Here is a 20130-nt window from a genome sequence, read left to right on the forward strand (position 1 = left end):
GCCCTGCCGGCGCGGGCACCCGCCCCCCGCGCCCCCCCCCCCCCCCATCCCTCGCTTCTTTCCTCCCCCCTCCCGCCCCTTCCCTTCTCGTCTCCCTCCCTTCGCCTTGCCTCGCTGGCCCTTGGGTGAGGCGCCGCGGGGCGGCTGGGGCGGCGCGCACCCGCGGGGCTGCGGGAGCGCGCGTCCACGAGCGTGTCCGTGTGTTGCCGTGTCCGTGTGTCCCCGTGTGTGAGTGAGTGCGTGTGGGGAGTGAGTGAGTGCGGGCGTGCGGGCGCCGGCGGATCGGTTTCTCGGGGTTTGACCAGCTGTCCCAGGCTAACCCTGCTCTCTGAAGATGGAGGAAGTAAAAACAGGATTACCCTTAGCTACAGCTCCACTGCCTTAGTTTCCATAGCCAACTGCCGTGCACAAACACACCTCCACTAGGCAGAGGGAGCCGACACTAATAAAAACACAAACAAAAGGGGGATGGAAGTGATTCACTGCCTGCGCGGCTGAGGTAAATCTGCGCCTGGCTTCTTTTTCTTTCTTTCTTTTTTGTGTCCGTTCCCCCCCCCCCCCCCCTCCCCCTTTTCCCTTCCTTCTTTCTCCCCTCCCTCACCCCGGTCTTTCTTTCCCAGGTGGGGAGGACAGCTCCGTCCGGTGTGCGAGGCGGCGGCGGGGACGGCGGGCTTGTGTGTGTGTGTGTGTGTGTGTGTGTGTGTGCCTGCTTCTGTGTATGTGTGTGTGTCTGCCCGTGTGGAGGGGTCCTCGAGTAAAGTGCGGGTGTGCAGCATCTCCCGCACGGCGGTGGGCTCCAGTGACTTGTTGCTGTTAGATCATTAAAAATAATAATAATCATGATAATGGGGAAAGAGAAGGGCAAAAACGGCGTGGGAGAGGGGCGGCGGGAGCAGTTCGTGTACCGGGGGTTCGACGGGGCTCGCCCGGTCCGTTAGTCAGCGCCGGCCCCAACTGCCATTTCCCTCAGCGCTCGCCGCCACCTGCGGCCCCGGGGGGCTGCGGCCTGACGCGGCGGCGGGAGGGAGGAGAGACGCAGGGGTGTGTGTGTAGGGGGATGTGTGGAAGGGAAGGGCAGAAAATAAAATAAAACGAAAAATGAGGCAGGACTTCCATGACTTTGACAGGTTGTGGTATGGGCAGGCAGAGCAGGGATGAGGCGCGGAGCCCGGTGTCGCCCAGGGCCGGAGCAGCACTCCGGGGAAGTTGGCCTAGGCGTTCTGCGCGGGGTGTGAGTGCGCCTGCCGGCCCCCTCCCCTCACCCCATCCCGCATCCCCTACTCTCCCCCCGTTTTCGTGCCGATTCGTAAGGAACCGGTGGATCAAGTTTTTCTCTCTCTCTCCCCACTGGTTAATCGCATTGCTGTAGCACCGGCTGACCTCCCTCCCTCCCTCCCTCTCCTTCTCTCTCTCTCTCTTTTTTTTTTCTTTTTTTTTTTTTTTTGGTGTGTGTGAGTGTTCTTCATCTTCCTTCAAAGTATGTGCCATTCCTGAGCGAGTTTCCCCGCCGGCTCATCCCCGGGGCTGCCCGGTTCCACATGCCCCACCTGTAAGTGCCAGGGGCGGGTTTCTTTCCCCTCTCCCCCCCCCCCCTTTTTTTTTTCTCCATCTTTTAAAAATAATATTTTTAAAACTTTCCCCATTTTGCGCTGTCTTCAGCCGGAGCAAAACTCTACTCTCTCCATTCGTTGTGGAGAGGGAGGCTTGGCAGCTGGGATTTGCCATCACCAGCCTAAAAATGGTGACCAAAGTTTTTCTTTTCCCCCTTCTCCTCCCTTCCTTGAAGAAATAAAAAATAAAAATCAAACCATGTTTTAATTTCGGTTATGGATGTTTCTGTGTTTCTTTTTGTCTTCCTTGCTCTTCCTCCTCCCTTCTTCCCCTTTCTTCCTCTTCATTGGCTGGATGATCTTTCCCTGTTGCTTCTGATGTTTCTTTCTTTTTCTCAGTGTATGCCTGCCTACCTGGACTAGGGGGAAGATAAGGTAATTTTGAAGGGCTTGAGGAAGCAGCTTACCTGTTTTGAAAACTTTTTGTTTGGAGATTTCTTTTTTAAGAGTCATGTGAAAATCAGTAATTGAAGAGAGTTTGCTAGCAGCTGGGCAGGTTGAAATTTAAGTGTTATGTGCTGAATGCCTTGGGAATTTGATCTGTTTTATGCCAAAGGAACACAGAGAAAAGTATTTATTTATTGGGGGAAAAGGGGGGGGGGGGGGAAGGAAAGCGGGTTAAGGGAGGGGGAGGGAAGTGGTTTTGGAGACAAGAAGTGAAGCTGCCTGTTTTCCAGTAAGTAATGGAGAAATTCCAGGAGCCAGGGCTAAATATACTTGGCGATCAATACAGAAATGGCTCATTGTGAATAATTTAGCTGCCTGGTGCAGTGAGAGTTTTGAAACTAAAGGCAAAAAAGAGGCCATGGAGGGAGAGAGGAAATAAAATTCTCCTCTGGTCATGTCAGATTCTTAACTTTTCCACTTAAAAGAAAATAGTTATGATTATTGGTCTCCTTTTTTATTTTTTTTATTCCCCCCCCCCCCCCAATATATATCAAATGATAGCTAGGGGGTGTCATTCTATACAGTTACTTGGGTTTCTGGAAAGTAATAGCTTGTTCTGTGTCAGCAAAGTGCTTCCAGAAACTTTAAGATTGCTTCACACCGCAAAATGCACCATCTGGGAGTATTTAGTGTGATGTTTGGCCCCTTGCTGTGGCAGATAAATAGGGCTAGAGTGAACAGGTGCCTGTACAGGTGTGTGTGCATGTACAGTGGTGCGAGACAAAGAGTTGTAACAGACATGGGAGGGCTGTTTTTGTTTAGCTCAGGATGGAGTCTCTTGGAGTGTATGTGAAAAGAGCAATTGTTAGTAGTATTCATCTCTTCAAAGCCTGTTCTGGCTGTGAGCACTGATAATTGATAAAGCATTACCATCCCAGCTTGAAAAGACAAGTGGGAAGTCAGGGAAAAACCTCTTGGATCAGGTGAAGATACGAGTAGGGGAGAAAGGGGAGTATGGTCAGACCAAAGTGATCCCAGTGCAGCCTGCCTAGGAGGCAGCTGAATTTCTCTACTCACATAATTTTCAGGGAGAGTTCAGTGATTTGCAAATGAGCACATACAGTACACTTGTGTGTTTCTCTAGGCAATGGTTGCAACAGCAATAAAATGGGCAACTACTTAGGGCTTTTAAGTAAGTTTAATCATTTAATGGTTGATACTGACAGGCGTCTTTGAGGGTGTACTTTTCTGCCTTGCAGCACTGCACTTTGACTATGGAAGCAGAGGCTGCTGATGGATATATAACATGTAAGTAGTCATTTCATTTGATTATTCTGAATTACTTTTCTTCTCCCACTATCCTTTCTATAATGCAGGCACTTGAAACTTTAGCTTCCGTCTGTATGATTTTTATATTGAGATGACACTGAATTAAGAGCATTTAAACACAAGTTTTGTGTATGACTGAAAATTGCATGGGGATGGGTGCATGGGTGAGTACCTCTAGGTATAAGTATTTGCTGAGAATGAATGAACTTTGCAAATGAGAGTTCATCTTCAGAAATTCAGATTGCAGCAAGAAACTTTTTATGCCTTTCACTGTGCATTTCTCCTGTTTTCTGTGTCAGGGTTTATTTAAGTGCTTTGTTTAACTGTCAGTTAACCTGGAGCTTTGGGGGGGAGGTCTGTATGGTGAAGTACTGTTTCAGTCTTCTCCTGCTCAGCCTGGATTCTTGGTGTCTGCAAATGGAAAAGTAAGCTTTAATTTCTCTTGAGACAAAGCAGTTGGGGCAAGGCTTGTCACAGGTGTATGTGTGAAAGATTAGTGACAGTAGGTTTAAGGGAACTCTTAAATTAGTTCATCAAACCTTAACTTGTGGCAGCTGAGAGCTCAGTTTTTACACAGGCTCTGGAAGACCCTACCAGTGGAAGAGGAAAGGGCTGAAGGGAGCAGGCGGGCTGTAGTTTTTAATCATGGAATGGAAACTTAACGGGGAACTTGTTTTGTGAAAACAGGTGACAATGAGTTTTCACCCGAAAGGGAGCACTCCGGCATGGCCATTGACCTCACCTCCAGCACACCCAATGGGCAGCATATCTCTCCCTGTCACATGGCAAGCAGTAAGTCTTTTCTTAAGCCTGTTTCTCTTTAGCAGTGTTTTTGGGTTAGTCTGGTCCTCCGGGTCCTCGGCTTGCTTACCAGGTTTTCACCACTGCCGTAGGCGTTGCTAATAAAAGAAGAGAAGGACAGGGTAGATCTTTTTTTTTTTCTTGTTCATGCTGGTGTCTCATCTAAACATGAACGGGATTACTAGTCTGAACTATCCCAAGGTGGCATTTGAGAGCTGGTCCTTACCTGTTCCAGGTAGGAAAATACTAGGCTTGACGTGCTGATTTTGTTTCATCAGATTTTGAAATCCAAATGGAAGTTGTATTTACTGTGCTTCTCAGAATAGCTTGAAGTAGCTTTATTTGAAAACAAACATGTTTTATTTACAAAAAGGCTTTATTCTGGCAAAAATACTAAGTTAAACTATCTGGGTTTGATGGCAGGTTGTATTTTACTGTTCCATATAGAAACTTCAGCATCCTATTCGTTACCTCAGCTTTGCCTTGACAAGTCCAAAAGTGGTTGGGATAATTGGAAGTTTATGGCACTTGGTAGCTGAGTTTCTAACAAACTGAAAGGATTTTGTTTTAGAATGTCAGGGGAGAAATTGAGAAAATGTAGAGATTTGGAAGTCTACTGAGAGTGTCAAGTGCTGATAATATTTTTATAATTATTTTTGTGCTATATTTTGGAAATAGATAAATGTAGTTTACACGCATTTCGTAAAACGAACATCCTTCCTTTTCTCTGCTGTAAGTGCCATAGTTTGTTTTACTGTTGGTTACAATGTTATATCAAGATACTTACTTTAAAGGACCCCTGGACTTCTGTTAAAAAAATATGTAACATTCTTTGCTTCCAATATACTTTCAGAGGGTTCCTCTCTATTCGATACTTATTTTCTTCCTAGTGTAGGTACTGTAGATGCGTATTTATCTTTTTAAACTGTGAAAGAAAAAGTGAGCTTTCAGGATTGCTTGCTTTCAAATACATAGTGTACTGCCTCAGAGTCATTCTTACTGAGAAAAAGATGTTACTTTCCTTTAAGAATTCTTTCCTCCGGCAAATTAAGGGTAAAACGCAGTTTTTATGAGTCTTTAAAACTGAGGGTTATTATGAAGATCTTCCAATTATATACATGTTACTAGAGAATATAGTTGCTAGTACTCTGGACTGAACTTTATATGACAACTGATCATAATTCAGCATCTTTAGACAATTCCAATCCTGCTGCACTGGGATTCTGATATATTTTATTATGTTGTAAAAGTTTTACTACTCACTTTCTTCATTTTCTTTGTTTCCTTTTTATTAATGGGAAGGCAAAAGAAATCTCCCTGTTCTAAATCTTCTTTATAATCTAGACTAAAAAACAGAGTCAAATTAGGGGATAAAAAAGATCTAGGATGAAGTAATGCAAAAATACTTTAACACATTCAGTATTTTCATGTTCATTGTGTTAACATTTTCAATGTTTTTTAAGCTTTGTTAGTTCTTGCAGCACACATATCTGCAGCCTTGCTGAATAGCTCATTTTTGTAGGTGTGTTTTTTGGTCTCTCACAGGTGTCTTGGCTGCTCTCATCACTTCTGTTAACCATGTACTGCTGTTGAAAAATTAGGGGCTCTGCCTGGGTTTCCTAAGCCAAGCAAAACTTAAATTTGTTGCAATTTGTATACTCTGTTTTGCAGAGAGGAAGTTTGTTCTGTCTTAAATATGGAAGGTATTGATTAGAGGTTGTTGGCTTTTGTGGCAGCTGTTACACTGATTCATTTAAGGTTTTTTGGCCAAATCTTGGGTCTGGCATAGGTAGGCTACATCACTGGGCTGCGCTTTAGAGCTTTCCACCTGTTTTATAAGGTACAGGAAATTCTTTTAAAGGTTCCATAACCCAGGGGCCTGCGACCTCTCTTTTTTGTTTTCTTCTTTTTCTTCCTTGTTTTTTTTTTATTTGTAGTATGTATTTTTTAAAGGAGAGGTGGAGATGGGAGAGTAAGGAGGAATAGCTGTTTGAGATATTTTGTATAATGTGGTAGCTCCTGATGGATTGTTTCATCATCCCTCATTGTAAGTGGCAGAAGTGGCTGCGTTGTACTTCAATATGGTTTTGTTTCTAGTGGAATCACTGGAGGACAGATCCACTCTGCCGTTATAGTGAAGCCCAGGGCCTAGCATTCTGGCTGAGTAGGGTCTGCTGATGGAGGAGGTGGTATGTAAGTAAGTACATGGATTAGACTGCAAATATTTCACTCCTGGCTTTGTTGCCACCAGAAGGTGGATGGCTCTATTTAGCTGTGTGCTCAGGACATGCACCTGCAGGGCAGAGATCTAAGTTTTGACCTTTGTTCTTGCATTTCTTTGAATCGTTTTGAACTGCAGCTCTTAATTTAGCATTAATTTGTATCTGGCTCAAACAGAGGCAAAACCGTAAGAAGCAAATTTCTTGGATCTGTACTGAAATGACTGAGCAGCACTCTCCCAGCAACAGTAAAATTATGTGCTAGGTAAAGAGTTTTCTATGTTCATTAGCCCTTGGCAATCCAAGTTAGTAGGAGTTCTGGCTTTGCTACCAATGTTTTCAGGTTCTATTCCAAAAGGTTTAAGGTTAAATATTTTGGCTGGTTTTGGAGAGTTGTCTGCTGCATCCTTTAACCTATTATCATTTTCAAGTAGCTAGACGGTATGTATAGGTTATGGATGGGGCTGACACTCAATTTTCCTTGTGAATGAGATGATCCTGAAAGATAAATCACAGTAAATCGCCTGTCATAGCTAGCTAATGATCTTACATATACCTTGTGGTATGTATCTGCCTTTAGCAGAATACTGTATGTGTGTTGGCAGATGCTCTATTCTAAAATAATAATTGTAGTTTTATGTAAGCAGAGATTTAAAATATTGTAAATAGTTAAACAGAGTAAGTTGATAGATCATCTCAGTGTCCTCTACAGTAAAAGACAAATTAGTGCTATGCCTGCTGAGTACAGATGATACATTTACATAGCTCCAAATCTGGAAGTCCAGCTTTTCTTGTGATCTTCCGTAGGTAAACTCTTCCAAAGGCTAACACCCAGAGCTGGGCATCAAAGGCTCAATTAACTTTGTGTTGGTACTAGAGAGTTCCCTGCGTGGCCCTAAGCTCTCGTATAGACCCCACGGGATTCAAGGGAGTCTGTGTTGTTGCCTTCAGTGAATGCTGAACTGGGCTGTAAGTGATCAGGAACCTCTGAATAGGAACTGGCATGCTAATTAAAGGCTGATGGGGAATCCTTATAAAAGAGGCTTTAAAAAGAAATAATTCCCAGTCACCTCCTCATAATACCACACTGGATTCTTACTACAGTTATTAGAGGTTGTGGGTTTTTTTTTTGTTTTTCCGAAGCTTATAATGGACTTAGAATGTCCCCTTTAGAAACTGCAGGGCACAGTTACTTGATTAGTGAGCTCGATGATGGCTTTGTATAGGATGAAGGATACTTCTCGAAGACCACTTGCCTGGTATCATGCAGAAAATAATAACATCAGCTATTAGCATCTGACAGTAAGCGATAGAAGAAATTTCCTCTTAAATTAGAGACTTTACAGTGGGTGTCTCAAATAACTTTATCTTTGCTTTCATAGACAAAAGGAGCCCTTAAATGAAACAGAACAATCATAAATATCAAATCCAACATCTGATGTTTGAAACTGATTAAAATTGTGGTGCATTCTAAAGATGTGTTTGTAGTAGCTTAAAGTGTTACTACGTTATGAGAAATAATAGATTAAGAAAACGGCCACTGTCAGCTGACTCTGTTGCTGAAATGGAGGTGATTGCATTTTCTCCGTGGTGGGGAATGATTGCACTGACAAGAGCTCCCCAAGTCTTTCTTGATTACTTTCATTTCTGAACTCCAAATTGTCATACGACCCCTGTTTTGTCACAATTGTGTTGCCCCCAGAAAAAGTTTCATGTACCAAGGCTGTATCGGCACCGTATCTGTATGGATAAAGAAATGTAACCGCTGAGCTTGTTTTTTGGCATGAAACTGTTTAAAATTAGAGCTTGCTTCATGCTGCACCTACACGGCAAACAAGCCTTGCCATCACTAGTCTACTGCCCAGGCAAGTGAGGCTGGACCTTGCAGTGGGATTCTTTTGGCTCACTATATGTTTTTTCAGTAGGATGAAGTGATGGGAGCTGAGCCTCTGCAGGAGGCTTTTCTTTAGGAAGGGTGGTTGGAGCTGGCTGGGCTGGGCTGCTGGAGTGGGGACTGAATTAGTGCTTTGAGGCAGTCACTCCCGTGACACAAGCATTGGGTCATGAAGAATTCTGGCAGCCAAACTGTTGAATCCCCCTGAAGTGGGGATTCAGGTCTTCAATTCTTCCAAGTATCTCGGAAAGTGTGAAACACTGCATATGATGCTAAAAATTTGGGTTGGATAACCTTGAGACACGGAGGAATCTCTTCAGCAACCTTTAAGGAGTAGGGCAGGCAGCATCTATTGGTCTGGCTATCTTTCATGTTGCCTTGGTGCTGGGAGGTGGACTTCTGACCATCCCTTAGGATGGCCTTCAGTCCTTTGTGTCTGACTTTCCAACCTTCAGAGTATGATGTTTAGAGAGCTTAGCTGTGCCTGATACAGATGTACCTATGGTTTTGCAGGGCAGTGAAGATACTCTATGCCAAAATGAGCTTACACATAAGGGATGAGCTCAATAAAGCGTAGCAGGGAACTGGAAGAAGTGAACTCCTTTGACACTTACAGAAGCACTGACTTTGCATCAGCCTTTTAACCTCATACTCGCTGGGAATTGGTGGAGTTTCAGCCAATAAGTTTAGCTTTCTTGAAGTTTAAGGAGGAAAAATAAGAAATAAAAAGGTGATGATCAGGCTTTGAACAGAAATCTAGGGGGTTTTGACTACACCTAAAAACTGAAGTGCTGCAGAGTAATGTTACACTGCTTCTTTCTTGAAAAAAAAAAAAAAGAAAGAAAAAAGGGGTACCTGGAAATGAAATACTTTCTGGGATGCAACTTGGATTGTTGTAACTTCATCCACAACAGCTTAGATTTTTCACACTGATATGGTTAAAATAATGAAATAGTTCCTCTGATATAAACTCTGTGGATAAACGAACACCAAGTAGCTGCTGAAACTTGTAAGTGTTTAAGTAACTGCTATCCATAGCTCACACTCGGGTTCCCCTGTCTATTTTTCATATTTCTGTTGCAGTCTCTCTGGCATTCCCTATGGAGTCAGATACTTAGCTGCAAAAACATTCCTCTCTCCCAGTGAGTGTTATAACGAGGGTGGAGCAAAATGATCAGTTAATCTGATTAAAAAGGTTTTTATCCATTCTGATGGAAGCCTCCTGAGGGGTCATCTGCCAGGGCTTTGTTGCAGCACACACCTTTTCTTAGGGGAGCTTCTGTTATTCTCTTGGACTGTCAGGTTTGGTTAACTTTCCTTGGTACACGCCCTGTTACAACACTCAGTGCTCTTGCTAGCTTTGGAGTCAGCAAGTTTTCAAAGCTTGCCTCTGGAATTTCAGTTCCTTTTCAGACATGCCAACAAAAAGAGCAATCCTCATCTTCCTTGAAATGTGGCACTTTGATAGCAGCTGCACGATGAGATACCTGTTAGAGAGCATTTTGTCTTTCCCATCCCTGAATCTGGGGGAATGTGCCTCTTGTGTTGGAATCGAAGGGTATTTTCTCCTGGGAAATTGGATCAAGGGCTTGTTTCCTATTCCTGTGGGCTGTAGGCTCTGTCTGGTCCCTCAGGTAGTTGACAGTTTGCAGCACTAGGTTTTACAAGTGGAAATGCAGCTACCTGTGTCATCTTTGTGAGTTACAGAGGGTGAGCCGTGCTCGTGCTCGTGCTCCTTTCAGTGCCAGGAGAGCACCTTGAAAGAGTGATGCTATTCTAGCTGTGAAGAAAAGGCTTAGCTCTCTTCTGCCTTTTCTTCAATAATCCCAGTGAAGAAAACTCCTTAGGGGATCCACCTTGAAGCAGGTTGGTAGAAACTTTAAGAGAAGGCTGCGCCACTGCTCTCTGTAGTAACAAGACCTGTTGCTAGCCCAGGTGTGGAGCCTGTGCCATAGCATAGGGTGGTGAACACTTGCTTAGAGTCCAAGTGTCTGGCTGCTACATCCCAATGGAAGAAAGCAGAGCTGTGGTTATCACTGACAAGTGATGAGGCTTGACAGGTATGGGTTGGGTGACCAGAGGTCCAGCTTTTCTCCTGACTCTTGTCACTGTAAGGGAGTCCTTTCATGTTTGTGTGCTGCCTTTTTGCCCCTCTTGCCTTTTTTGGCCAATCAAAGAGGCTACAGATCACTTAGGGTGGTAGATGTTAGGCCTTGTCAAAAGTGAGAATTTTATTACAATATCTACTTTGCTTAGAGGTTGTTTTACATTTCATTTTTGCAGCCCCACAATGAGACACTTTCAGAAGTACCTGAATAGCAGTGTAGCTTATTTTCTGTCCTGTGCAGGAATAATTGCGGTAGTCCTAAAGCACCCTGTTCTGGTGTGATTATATTAGAGCAACCACAGCATTTTAACTCTTCCCATACATTACCAGGCCTATGTATGGACAAACCCCTATTTACACTGCCCAGCAAAATATGCCCTTGATCCAGAGCCAGGTTTACATTACCGGCTTGTGCTGGCACTGCTGTGTCAGCCTGTGGCTTTGGAGAGCTGTAATCCCTCACAGGCAGAGCAGTGTTGGCAGAAGCTCCTGCTGTGAGCGTAGCCGTGGCTGGCAGGGTCACCTGCAAGTGGTGTTACAGGTGTTACACTGGAGTGTACCGTAAAACAGCAGGCCCTGTTCCTGGAAAAGCTGATTGATGCCCCTTATTTCTATGCTGATAAAAAGCTTCCATGAATTAGGAATTTTTTTCTTTTTTTTTTTTTAAACTGACTTACTCTTTCTCCACACAAACGTGCTTTCTGCTTTGGAGGTTTATTCCAGTAACACTGTGTGACCGAGGCATAGCACCACAGAGGTGGTGTGCTCTGTGTGCATCATACCCGCTCTTTTAGCTCATGGTTGCTGTATTCAGCCTCTCCAGAGAGGTTACAGGGCACTGGGTCTACCCTATGGGGAAGCCAAGATTGTTGGTGATCTCTGTGCTCTTGAAGGGAATGGTATGGAGGTTGTACACCTATATGTGGTTGTATGTCAGTCTTGGGGCTAAACTGCGCTCTCATCCCTGGTGTGGAGGGTGTGAATCTACTAGCTGGTGGTGAATGGAAATGAGCAGTTAAGTGCATGGTGTCCTTAAACAGGTAGGAGTCTGTTTAGCAGACTGGGGTTTACATAAGGCAGGAGCCAAGGAATCCAGTTCACTCCAGACGTGCCTCCACTCTCCCCACCAAGGCTTTATGAAGAAGCTGCACCAACTGGGGCTTTGTTACCCCTTTTTTCTACTGGGTTATTGGGACCACTTGTGAGGCTGTTCTGGGCACAGGTATAGTCACTGTAGTAGGGAAAGTGAGAAAGGGAAGACTATTGGGAATATTTAAGTCCTTTCCCTATCACTGGGCTGGAGAAGGCCTTTTGAAGACTCGGCTCTAGTGTTTGCCCTGAAGCTTCATGCAGTGGGGACAGAAGACCCAGCTACATCTTGATGCTGCTGATGTCGGGCCCTTTGTCCTGAGGGATGGAAGTCTGAAGCAGTTTCCAAAGAAGGTAGGACATACCGAAGCATAGAAAATCCATTCACCTTGTCTATCACCTTTTTTCTTGTGAAGTTTCCTCTTCTGTGGGGAAGTAAAGTAGTTGTGTTTCAACTCCAGCTAACGGAAGATCTGGGCAGGGCTTGCAATAGAGGTGCTCCATTTGCAGTTAAACCACATACATGATAGAGCTAGACTTTTTGATGAGGGATATTTTCTTGTTTATCCCCTTTGTTCCTCCACTTGAACAAAACAAGTGTTATATTGAACATATCGATGCTGTGACCTTCAACAATGGACTGGAGTTTTTTCAGCTCCTTATGAGTCATGTTTCCCTTCCATTCCTTTCAGCCTCAAAAAAAATCCATAATTCCATCAGAAGAAAGTGATGTTGTCCTGTTTTTTTTCAAGGGACATGTGTTCATGAAAGTTATGTTGCTGAGTGGCGCAGAAAGCTGGCTGGAGATGCCTGTGATACACCCAAGTCCATGTTATTATTTCTCATAATTACTCTTTGGGAATTTGTGTATGTGTAGTCATATGAGATTTTACGCCTACTCTTTCCTAGTCCTCAGCTCAGCCTTTGGACATTTTATGTTTCCCTTTGCAAACAAATGGGCTTTTTAGATAATGATCTAGCCATAAAACACAAACTGAGAGAATTTTTGGTAACTGTATCTGTGCATCCTTTAAACTTCATCAGCAAAAATGAAATACCCGTTTCTGTCCAAAGAGCAACAAACAGGATTATGTGAATTCCCTTCTTTTGATAATGAAAGAAGTTGCCTCTTTTTGTATGAAAACTGCACACAGAAGAGGTACGAGGTCTATTCATTTGGGGAAGAGCAGCTATTCTCTTTAAGTCATGGATGGTTTAAAAGTTTCCAGGGAAGAGCTGCAGTAGATTGAAGATCTTGTTCTGGTTAGCAGCCAGGTCTGTGATACTCGGTGAAGGCTCAGGCAAAAAAGAAAATGGTGTTTGAATTTGATGGGGTTTTATCTTGTTTACTGAGAAATTGATATCCAGAAGTGTGTGTTTTGCTTTGTCCAGATAATGGCTCCTGAAGGGGAACAAATCTTATTTATTAGCGGTTTTGCATACTGCTTTTAATTCCTTTCCTAGGTATGGCCTTTGTGTTGCATGTCCAGTGTCATGGTGAAGGGCCTCTCTCCCTGCATTTCTGGAGAGTTTGCAAAGATCTGGCACCTGTGCAGAGTTTGTCCCTAGAGAGAAATATTTTAGAATACACTTTTGGGCCTTAAATTTGCTCACTGTCTGAGTCCTCATCACCTTTCAGTAGTAGGCATGTCCTAGACATGGATGTGTGTAATAGTTTTACAGTTCGATCTCCTCAAGTTAGGTAAACTTTAACAGCTCTTTGGACCTTGTTACCAGCACAGGTGGTTCCTGCTTGAGGTTAATACATCTCCGTGCAGCTGCCTGGAACAATCTGGGGTATCAGCTTTAATTGAAACCCCCTGTTTGAAATTTTTCCTCTAGCTTAAATGCACAGGCCTCTCTCTCCATCACTGTTAGGTATTATCCTTTGAATAATCTATTCTTCTGGAGTGTAATGGAATAATATCTCCTCGTTATGTCATGCATTTCAACAATAAATCTGTAAGAGCTTCACAAAGGATGCCAGCTGAAGAGATACAAATGGGTGAATAAAATTATCGGCTGAAGAGGTGGAGAAAAATTAGAGAAATTGATGTTAGTATGAGTTCAGCCCCTATAGGTGGGAGGCAGTCAGCTTCATCATTTGCATATGTGACTTCAGAATGTCAGATTATAGGTAGGTCACGGGTTCAAAAGAATGATGTGCTGGTTGTGTATTTAAGGGTCAAGTAGTATATGATGTTAGCCGACTGTGAGAGCTCTGTGAGTTTATTCTTGCGTTCTTTAAAATTTATAGTCTATCAAAATGTCTTAATTTCCCTTGAATCCCATACATTTGAATGTGAGTATAAATGCTTCCACCAGTCAGCTGCCCCCAAATTAGCTAGTATCAGTAGACAAGGTATGAAAATGTGTCCAGCCCTAGTTTATGACAAGCCTGTGCATGTGAGATGTGTATAAATACAAACAGAAGGCACTTCAGGAGAGTTTCGGTCACATACTATGGAGACATACAGGCTTGAAAAATACTGGAATCATGCATGTCTTATGAAATTAGGAAGCCAGAAAGAGGAGAGGTATGTGACTTACGCCTCTGCTAAAGGAAAAGCTATTAAGTGTCACCCTTTTCAAATGTCAAATTCATGGGAAAAAGTTGTTGGAAGCCAGTCTCTGCTAAGGCTGCTGCTCACAGGACCTACATTTTGTTAGATGTTTGTGCAAAATCGCCTCACTGCTCCGACTGTGAGACCAGACATGACTCAGGAGATCAGCATGGTTTCAGGTTGCTGTCTTACTGCTTTTGTGCTAAAATGCTGTAAAGAGGCATTTGCTTTTTTCTCACACTTTTCAAGTGCTTGGTTTATTTAATGTCATTAGTGCTATTGTTATTTAAATTTAGCTTCTGACTGGTAATCATTAAATATTTATAGAAAAATTGATAGCAGTGAGATTTTTTTGCCCTAGTAAATATATCTCACATATGTATTCAAAACCAAAGCAAACTGCACTGCATTCCAGGAAATAATCTATAATGATGCTCTGTAATATACGTGCTCATCTTTGTGTCAAGCTGCTTTATCTGTGTCCTGACTGCAGCTAATCCTGCGGTGGAACCCTGGCTGGTTTTCTTAACGGCCTATAACAACAGAGTACAGTGTCTTAGGAAATGAGTAAAAATAGGTTTTCATTATAGAAATGTGGATAATAATTGCAGTATAATTATTCAAGGTTTCTTAGTGACTATATATGGGGAGATTCTTAAGTTTTATGTGGCATCTTATTTACAGCACCCCAGCAGTAGACTGCTGTGCTAGAAGAGAATGGTGCCAAGGTATTTGTTCTGCTTTGCTTATGCCGATCACTATCACACATTCTGTTTTCTCAAACATGTGGATGTTGTTTGATGCCTCAGCTTGTCATGTTTTCCCCATCTTTGCTGTGGCATCTGAATGCCCTTATGAAACTAGTATGTGAGTCCCTTTAAGGAATTTCTAATGTATCTCCTGTTGTGAGGTCTGTACTTGGGTCTGGGTAGAGCAAAACCAGCTCTGTGTTTGGGAGCAGGAAGGTGTCTTTAAAAGAAGGTAGCAATGTGGCTACTGACGATGGTGGTTTAAAACCATTTAAAACCAATGTCTAGTTAAAAAAACTGTAACTGTGACCTTAAACTGGTTTAAGGCTAGAGTTCATTGGAGGGGTATGGACAAAGGCATGGGATCTATAGGATGCCTGTCGTGTGAACAAGACAATTGTTTCTCCAGCCTGGATCTCTGCGTAGTATTTTTGTGCAACTGTAAATGGAATAGATCTTGGTAGACCATCAAAGAAATGACCCGAATTAATTGTTCTGGCCAGGTATTTTGAAGAGGGGGATGCTTCCATCTGATTTGGCAATGAGATATCAATTTATAATGATGACTGTAGTTTGTTATAATAATTCTAATTATATATATAAACAGTTTAATCTACTATAATGTGATATGATAACATTTGCTGAGCTTTGGCTGTTTTCAGATAGTGAAAATGTGCTGGTGGTTGTTGGCTAGGATTCAGACGCATTTGTCAAAATTTTGTGCACTATGTGAACAACAAAATTTTGTGTGGATTAAGCAATTATTAATTCCTATTATCCATCAGATAAAACTACAACTAACTCATTAACCAAAATTAACAGTAAATAAAGCTGATCTGTTGTTGAGGAGGCTAATTAGGACGGTAATTGTGTAATGATGATGCATTTAACTTCAAAATGCAGATTTAAAAGCATCTCTTTTTGGCAGTGATAGGGCAAGGTGTGAAATGAAGTGGGATACTTATCACTGGCATTGGCCTCTTAATTAATGCCACCAGGATTGCCTGTGGCTTTAGGCTTATTCATGCCCTCTGTAGAGCTCTCAGAAATGTCCTAATTCTGCTCACATTGAAGCCAGTAGTAAACCAGCTTTTTTTTCCTACCAATGGGAAGAAGGTGTTACATGGAAGCGCTGGTGTAAAACATTGCATGCTCCTGGGTTTACTACTGCAGCAGCGCATCCAAATGTCTGAGCGCTGGGAATACTGGCTGTGCTTTGGGATTTGCTGCTGACTTGCCATGGAGATAGATCTGGAGTTTCAGGCCAACAGAACTGAATTGTGACTCAGTGTTTTAAAAATGATTGAGTAATTTTCCATGCAAGTTCCATTACAATATCTTATGCCCCAAGGATTATTTACTATAGATGAACTTGCAGCATTTTTTTCACTGCTATATGTAATCTGGAATTTTAATAAGAAAGGAACAGTTTAAATAGGATGGTGTTTTACCCAAATTTCCTCGTTCTAACAATAAAATCAGCATCACTAGTAGCAGTTGTACCTGCTAGACTCTATGCACAATTTCTTTAATCTGTTGTCAAAAATATATTAAATGCTATTATGAGGTGTAGGTTTTTTTAGCAGAATGTGTTTTTTTTAAATCATTAACAAAGGAATGGGCACTGGATGCAGAATATATGATTCACCTTGTCTCATCCTTTCTAATTGCTCTACTGATTTCTTTCCTTCTGACTTGGTTTAAAGGGAATTACAGAACTAAAAGCATTGAATTAATCTTGAATGTTCCCACTAATCAGTCTTGAAGGGAGTATCGACATTTTTACCTATTTTATTTTTAAGTTTTCCTCTGTAAGTTATTTTTCTTGTGCTTCCTGGTTCATGGGGAAAGAAACCCTATGAGCATGTTTTAGTTACATCACTAATATTAGAACTGAGTAATCGGGTGGCTTTGGCAGCAGCCTCATTTATAAATTGGTGGTGAGCAGATGGCTCACCGAGTTGGCATGCCAACTCCAAACTTTCACAATCATGAGTCAAGTTTGAAATCGCAAGATTGCCTTACATGCCATGAGATGATTTTTTTGGGTGTTTGTTTAATAAATGTAATTCTCATCGTCCCTTCTCGTTTCTGAGCTGTGTTTTGCACTAAAGCATGGCTTCTCAACAATCTATAGGGCTGGGAATTCCTGTGGGTTTTTTTTTCTTAATTTAATGAAGGTGGAGCCTCTTGAAGCCACTTACCCAAAAATCTGGCTGCTAAGAAAAAGCATTAAATATCAGGCTAAAGGACATAAAAGTGAGACTTTGTAATCCTGGCTAACATCAGATATTTCAAATGGCTGAGATCATTCACGATTATCCTTTCAGCAGCTCCTGCTTTGTTCGTGCAATAATTTACTAGAAATAATTTGCAGGTATCTGTAATCCTGGGTATGCAAATCTGTGCCAATTTGTTTGTTTCCCAAGTGTGGGGCTTCAGTTGTTAAGCTGCATAGAGTACAAATGTTATATTTTGAAATGCAAGAGTGAATATTTTCTGTAAGCAAAATGTAGCAATAAGAAAACAGAGCTGATCTGAAGTGCTCAGATGTTCTCACCGTAAACACAGAGAAGCTCCAAAAGGGTCAGATCTTTATCCACTTGAGAATTTGGACAAATACTACAGGAAGGATTTTTTTGTGTTGTTGGTTTTTGTTTTTTTTTGTTTGTTTGGGTTTCTTTTTTGTTCTTTTTTAAGTTATTCCTTCAACTAAAATGAACATGGTGTATATGGGTTATAATGCATTGTGGGACCTGTTACAGAATGATAATTAGGCCTTATTCCTAAATGATTCCACATGAAATGTGCTATTGTAAATGCTGAACAACAGCATTTCATCCATAATCATGTAATTGGTGTGTGTAGCTAATTAGTGTGTGTTCAATTTAGGCCCAGATTTTTTGGAAGTGTCTCCTGTTCTGGTCCTGATTTAGCAAAGCTCTTAAACAGATGATTAACTTCCACTGGCTTTAATAGGACTTAAGCACATTCTTAATCGGGGCCATTGTGTCAGATCGTGTCTCTTGGTGACAATCAGAACAACCTGCCAGAGACATAGGAAAAATATCTGTAGTTCCTCCTTAAATTAGGTTAATCATTTCTTTAATCTGTGAGGCATTTTATTTCAGAACCTGAAACGCTGTATAGATCTCTCTCTTTTTTTTCTGAATTTTCTTTTTTTTTTTTTAAAGCAAATAGTTATTGTCACAATCTAATTGTATCTATAAAGTTTAAAGATTTTAACTAGCTTGGCAGGAGGCTGTTTACATCAAATCTGCTCAATACACCTTTGAGATGGAAAATAATATGCATCGGAGTGTGCCTTGCTTGAATATAAAAGTCAATGCTGATAGATACCTGTGATAGAAAATTTGTGTGGGAGTAATAATTTAGTAATAAAATAGGTCAAATTAATTCTTATGCTGAAGGGGATACCTTACAATAACCATTTTGTAATTTTATGTTTGACAGTTTGCTCTGCATTATGTGGATAGGTGGAGCTGAGATAATGTAATCCATTTCCAGTTGTAAACAAGATTGCTTTAAGAGCTGCTGTAGTAAGATGCATGTTGGCTGACTTTAAGCTGAAAGGTAATTGCCTCTGAATATTAATGTGCATGTGGGGATTTTGTTTTTAATTCTGGGATTTTGTTTTTGCCCTATAGCAGCTCTGGAGAGGCCCTTGTTTTCCCAAAACCCACTTTGCTGCTAATTGAAGCTGATGGCAAGTGTTGTGCTTTGGGCCCTTTGCTTTTATTTTATGTGGCCTGTGCACCTTGGAGAATGCTGCTTTCTTTGGCTATTTTTTATTTTTTTTTTTTGTTAACCACCTTTTGAGTAGGTGAGTTGTTTTGGAGATGCTCTTACTGTCTTACAGCAGCTATGGCTAGTTCCTAGGCTCAGGGAGGATTGATAGGTTTTAGAAAGGGGAGAAGTTGGCTGCACTAATTGAATTGTAGCCTCTTAAGAGAAATGAAAGTTAAAATGCTGATCCTGTGCTGCATAGCTGGAAAGCTTCCTCAGGAGTAATTTAGGATTTACCTAAAGCCCACTGCATTTTGTGGGAGATTCTCCATATAGTTCCAAATGCTTTTGGAGTAGGCCCATATCATGGGGGCAGATTTTAGATAGTGACAAACTTAATCTGGGGGAATATCAGATGTCTGCATTTGTATATGAAATTATTTTAGGCATTGAAGAGAACAACTAGGTTGCAATCAATTTGTACCTAGTCTTTCCATTTAAATCCCAGCACTTAGCTGCTACGAGCTGTTCTATTACCTGCTGCCTACAGCAAGGCTCAGCACTGGTTACAGTGGGATTGGTGTTGAGCAAAGTGTAACTGCAACTCTGCTCTGGAGGAAACTGCAGTCAGGGTTCTGCAGGAGCTTGAAAATCTGTTGTGTGCCAGGTTCTAACCTGCACGTGTTTTAAGGGCAGTGGATATGTGGGCTGTCACTGTTCAAAGATGTTATAACTGGCAAGTTAAATATAAGGAACAAGCTCTTCCCTATGAGGGTGGTGAGGCGCTGGCACAGGCTGCGCAGAGAAGCTGTGGCTGCCCCATCCCTGGCAGTGCTCCCGGCCAGGTTGGACACAGGGGCTTGGAGCAAACTGGTCTAGTGGAAGGTGTCCCTCCCTGTCAGAGGGGGTTGGAACTGGATGAACTTTAAGGTCCCTTCCAACCCAAACCATTCTGTGATGCTGTAAGTGCCCTACATGCCCTTCTAGAAGAGGTAATTGTTCTTAAGGCAGGCATTCAAACCAGAGTCCAATATGCCTTGTTCCCTGCCAGCATTTTTTCTAAAAAAGAAAAAACAAACAACAAAATGAAGTATTTTTAGCTTAGACGGATTCACTGATCCAGTTTGCTGCATGGTTTCATGAAGCTAGAGGATGGTATCTGAGCAGGGGTGGGAGCTCCTAGTGCTGATGTTTCTGCAAATGCAAAGGTATGCTGAACCAGAGCGATGGGGGCAGCAGCTCAGAGGCACTGGCTTTGCACCCAGCCCCTTCTCTAGGTCACCTTTAGCTCATGCCTCATGGTTGGACTATAACCTCATAAAATGTCTCTAATTAAACAGTGGGCAGAAGATAGGTGGTGTTATGGGTGGGAACTGCTCAACAGAGCCAGCTGCGAGTCCTCCACATCCTTGCATATTGCACAAATTTTGGGGTATTGAGGTTTTTGGTTTAGAATGATTTTTAAATTTCCACAGTGCCATGTCTCTAGTGATTTGGTCTGACACTTCTGGAAGTCAAGGGGAGTCCTTGTGGTAATTCAGTCAGTTTTGCAATGTGATGCTGCTTGTAGCAAAGCTGTTCTATGGATGCCTTTGCTAAAAAATTACTTAGCTACAGAAACATTTGACTGTAGG

General features: G+C 42.2%; 1 protein-coding gene across 11 annotated transcripts in view; it reads left to right on the forward strand.

Moving 5' to 3' along the window:
- The first annotated feature begins 69 nt into the window (after nt 1–69).
- IKZF2 (IKAROS family zinc finger 2) overlaps nt 70–20130 on the forward strand; it is a 116757-nt gene continuing 96696 nt past the window's right edge. The window contains exons 1-5 of one of the 11 annotated variants that reach the window (XM_061458528.1): nt 70–499; nt 1479–1549; nt 1950–1985; nt 3257–3305; nt 4014–4118. In XM_061458528.1, the coding sequence (XP_061314512.1) occupies nt 3272–3305; nt 4014–4118 (139 nt within the window). In that variant the 5' untranslated portion in view covers nt 70–499; nt 1479–1549; nt 1950–1985; nt 3257–3271. The other 10 variants (XM_061458541.1, XM_061458533.1, XM_061458548.1 and 7 more) reach the window with 10 other exon arrangements.

Source organism: Pezoporus flaviventris, unplaced genomic scaffold, assembly GCF_033815535.1.
Source record: "Pezoporus flaviventris isolate CSIRO_AGI_PZ_B2104156 unplaced genomic scaffold, CSIRO_AGI_Pfla_v1 ptg000001l, whole genome shotgun sequence".
NCBI classification, from domain to species: domain Eukaryota; kingdom Metazoa; phylum Chordata; class Aves; order Psittaciformes; family Psittacidae; genus Pezoporus; species Pezoporus flaviventris.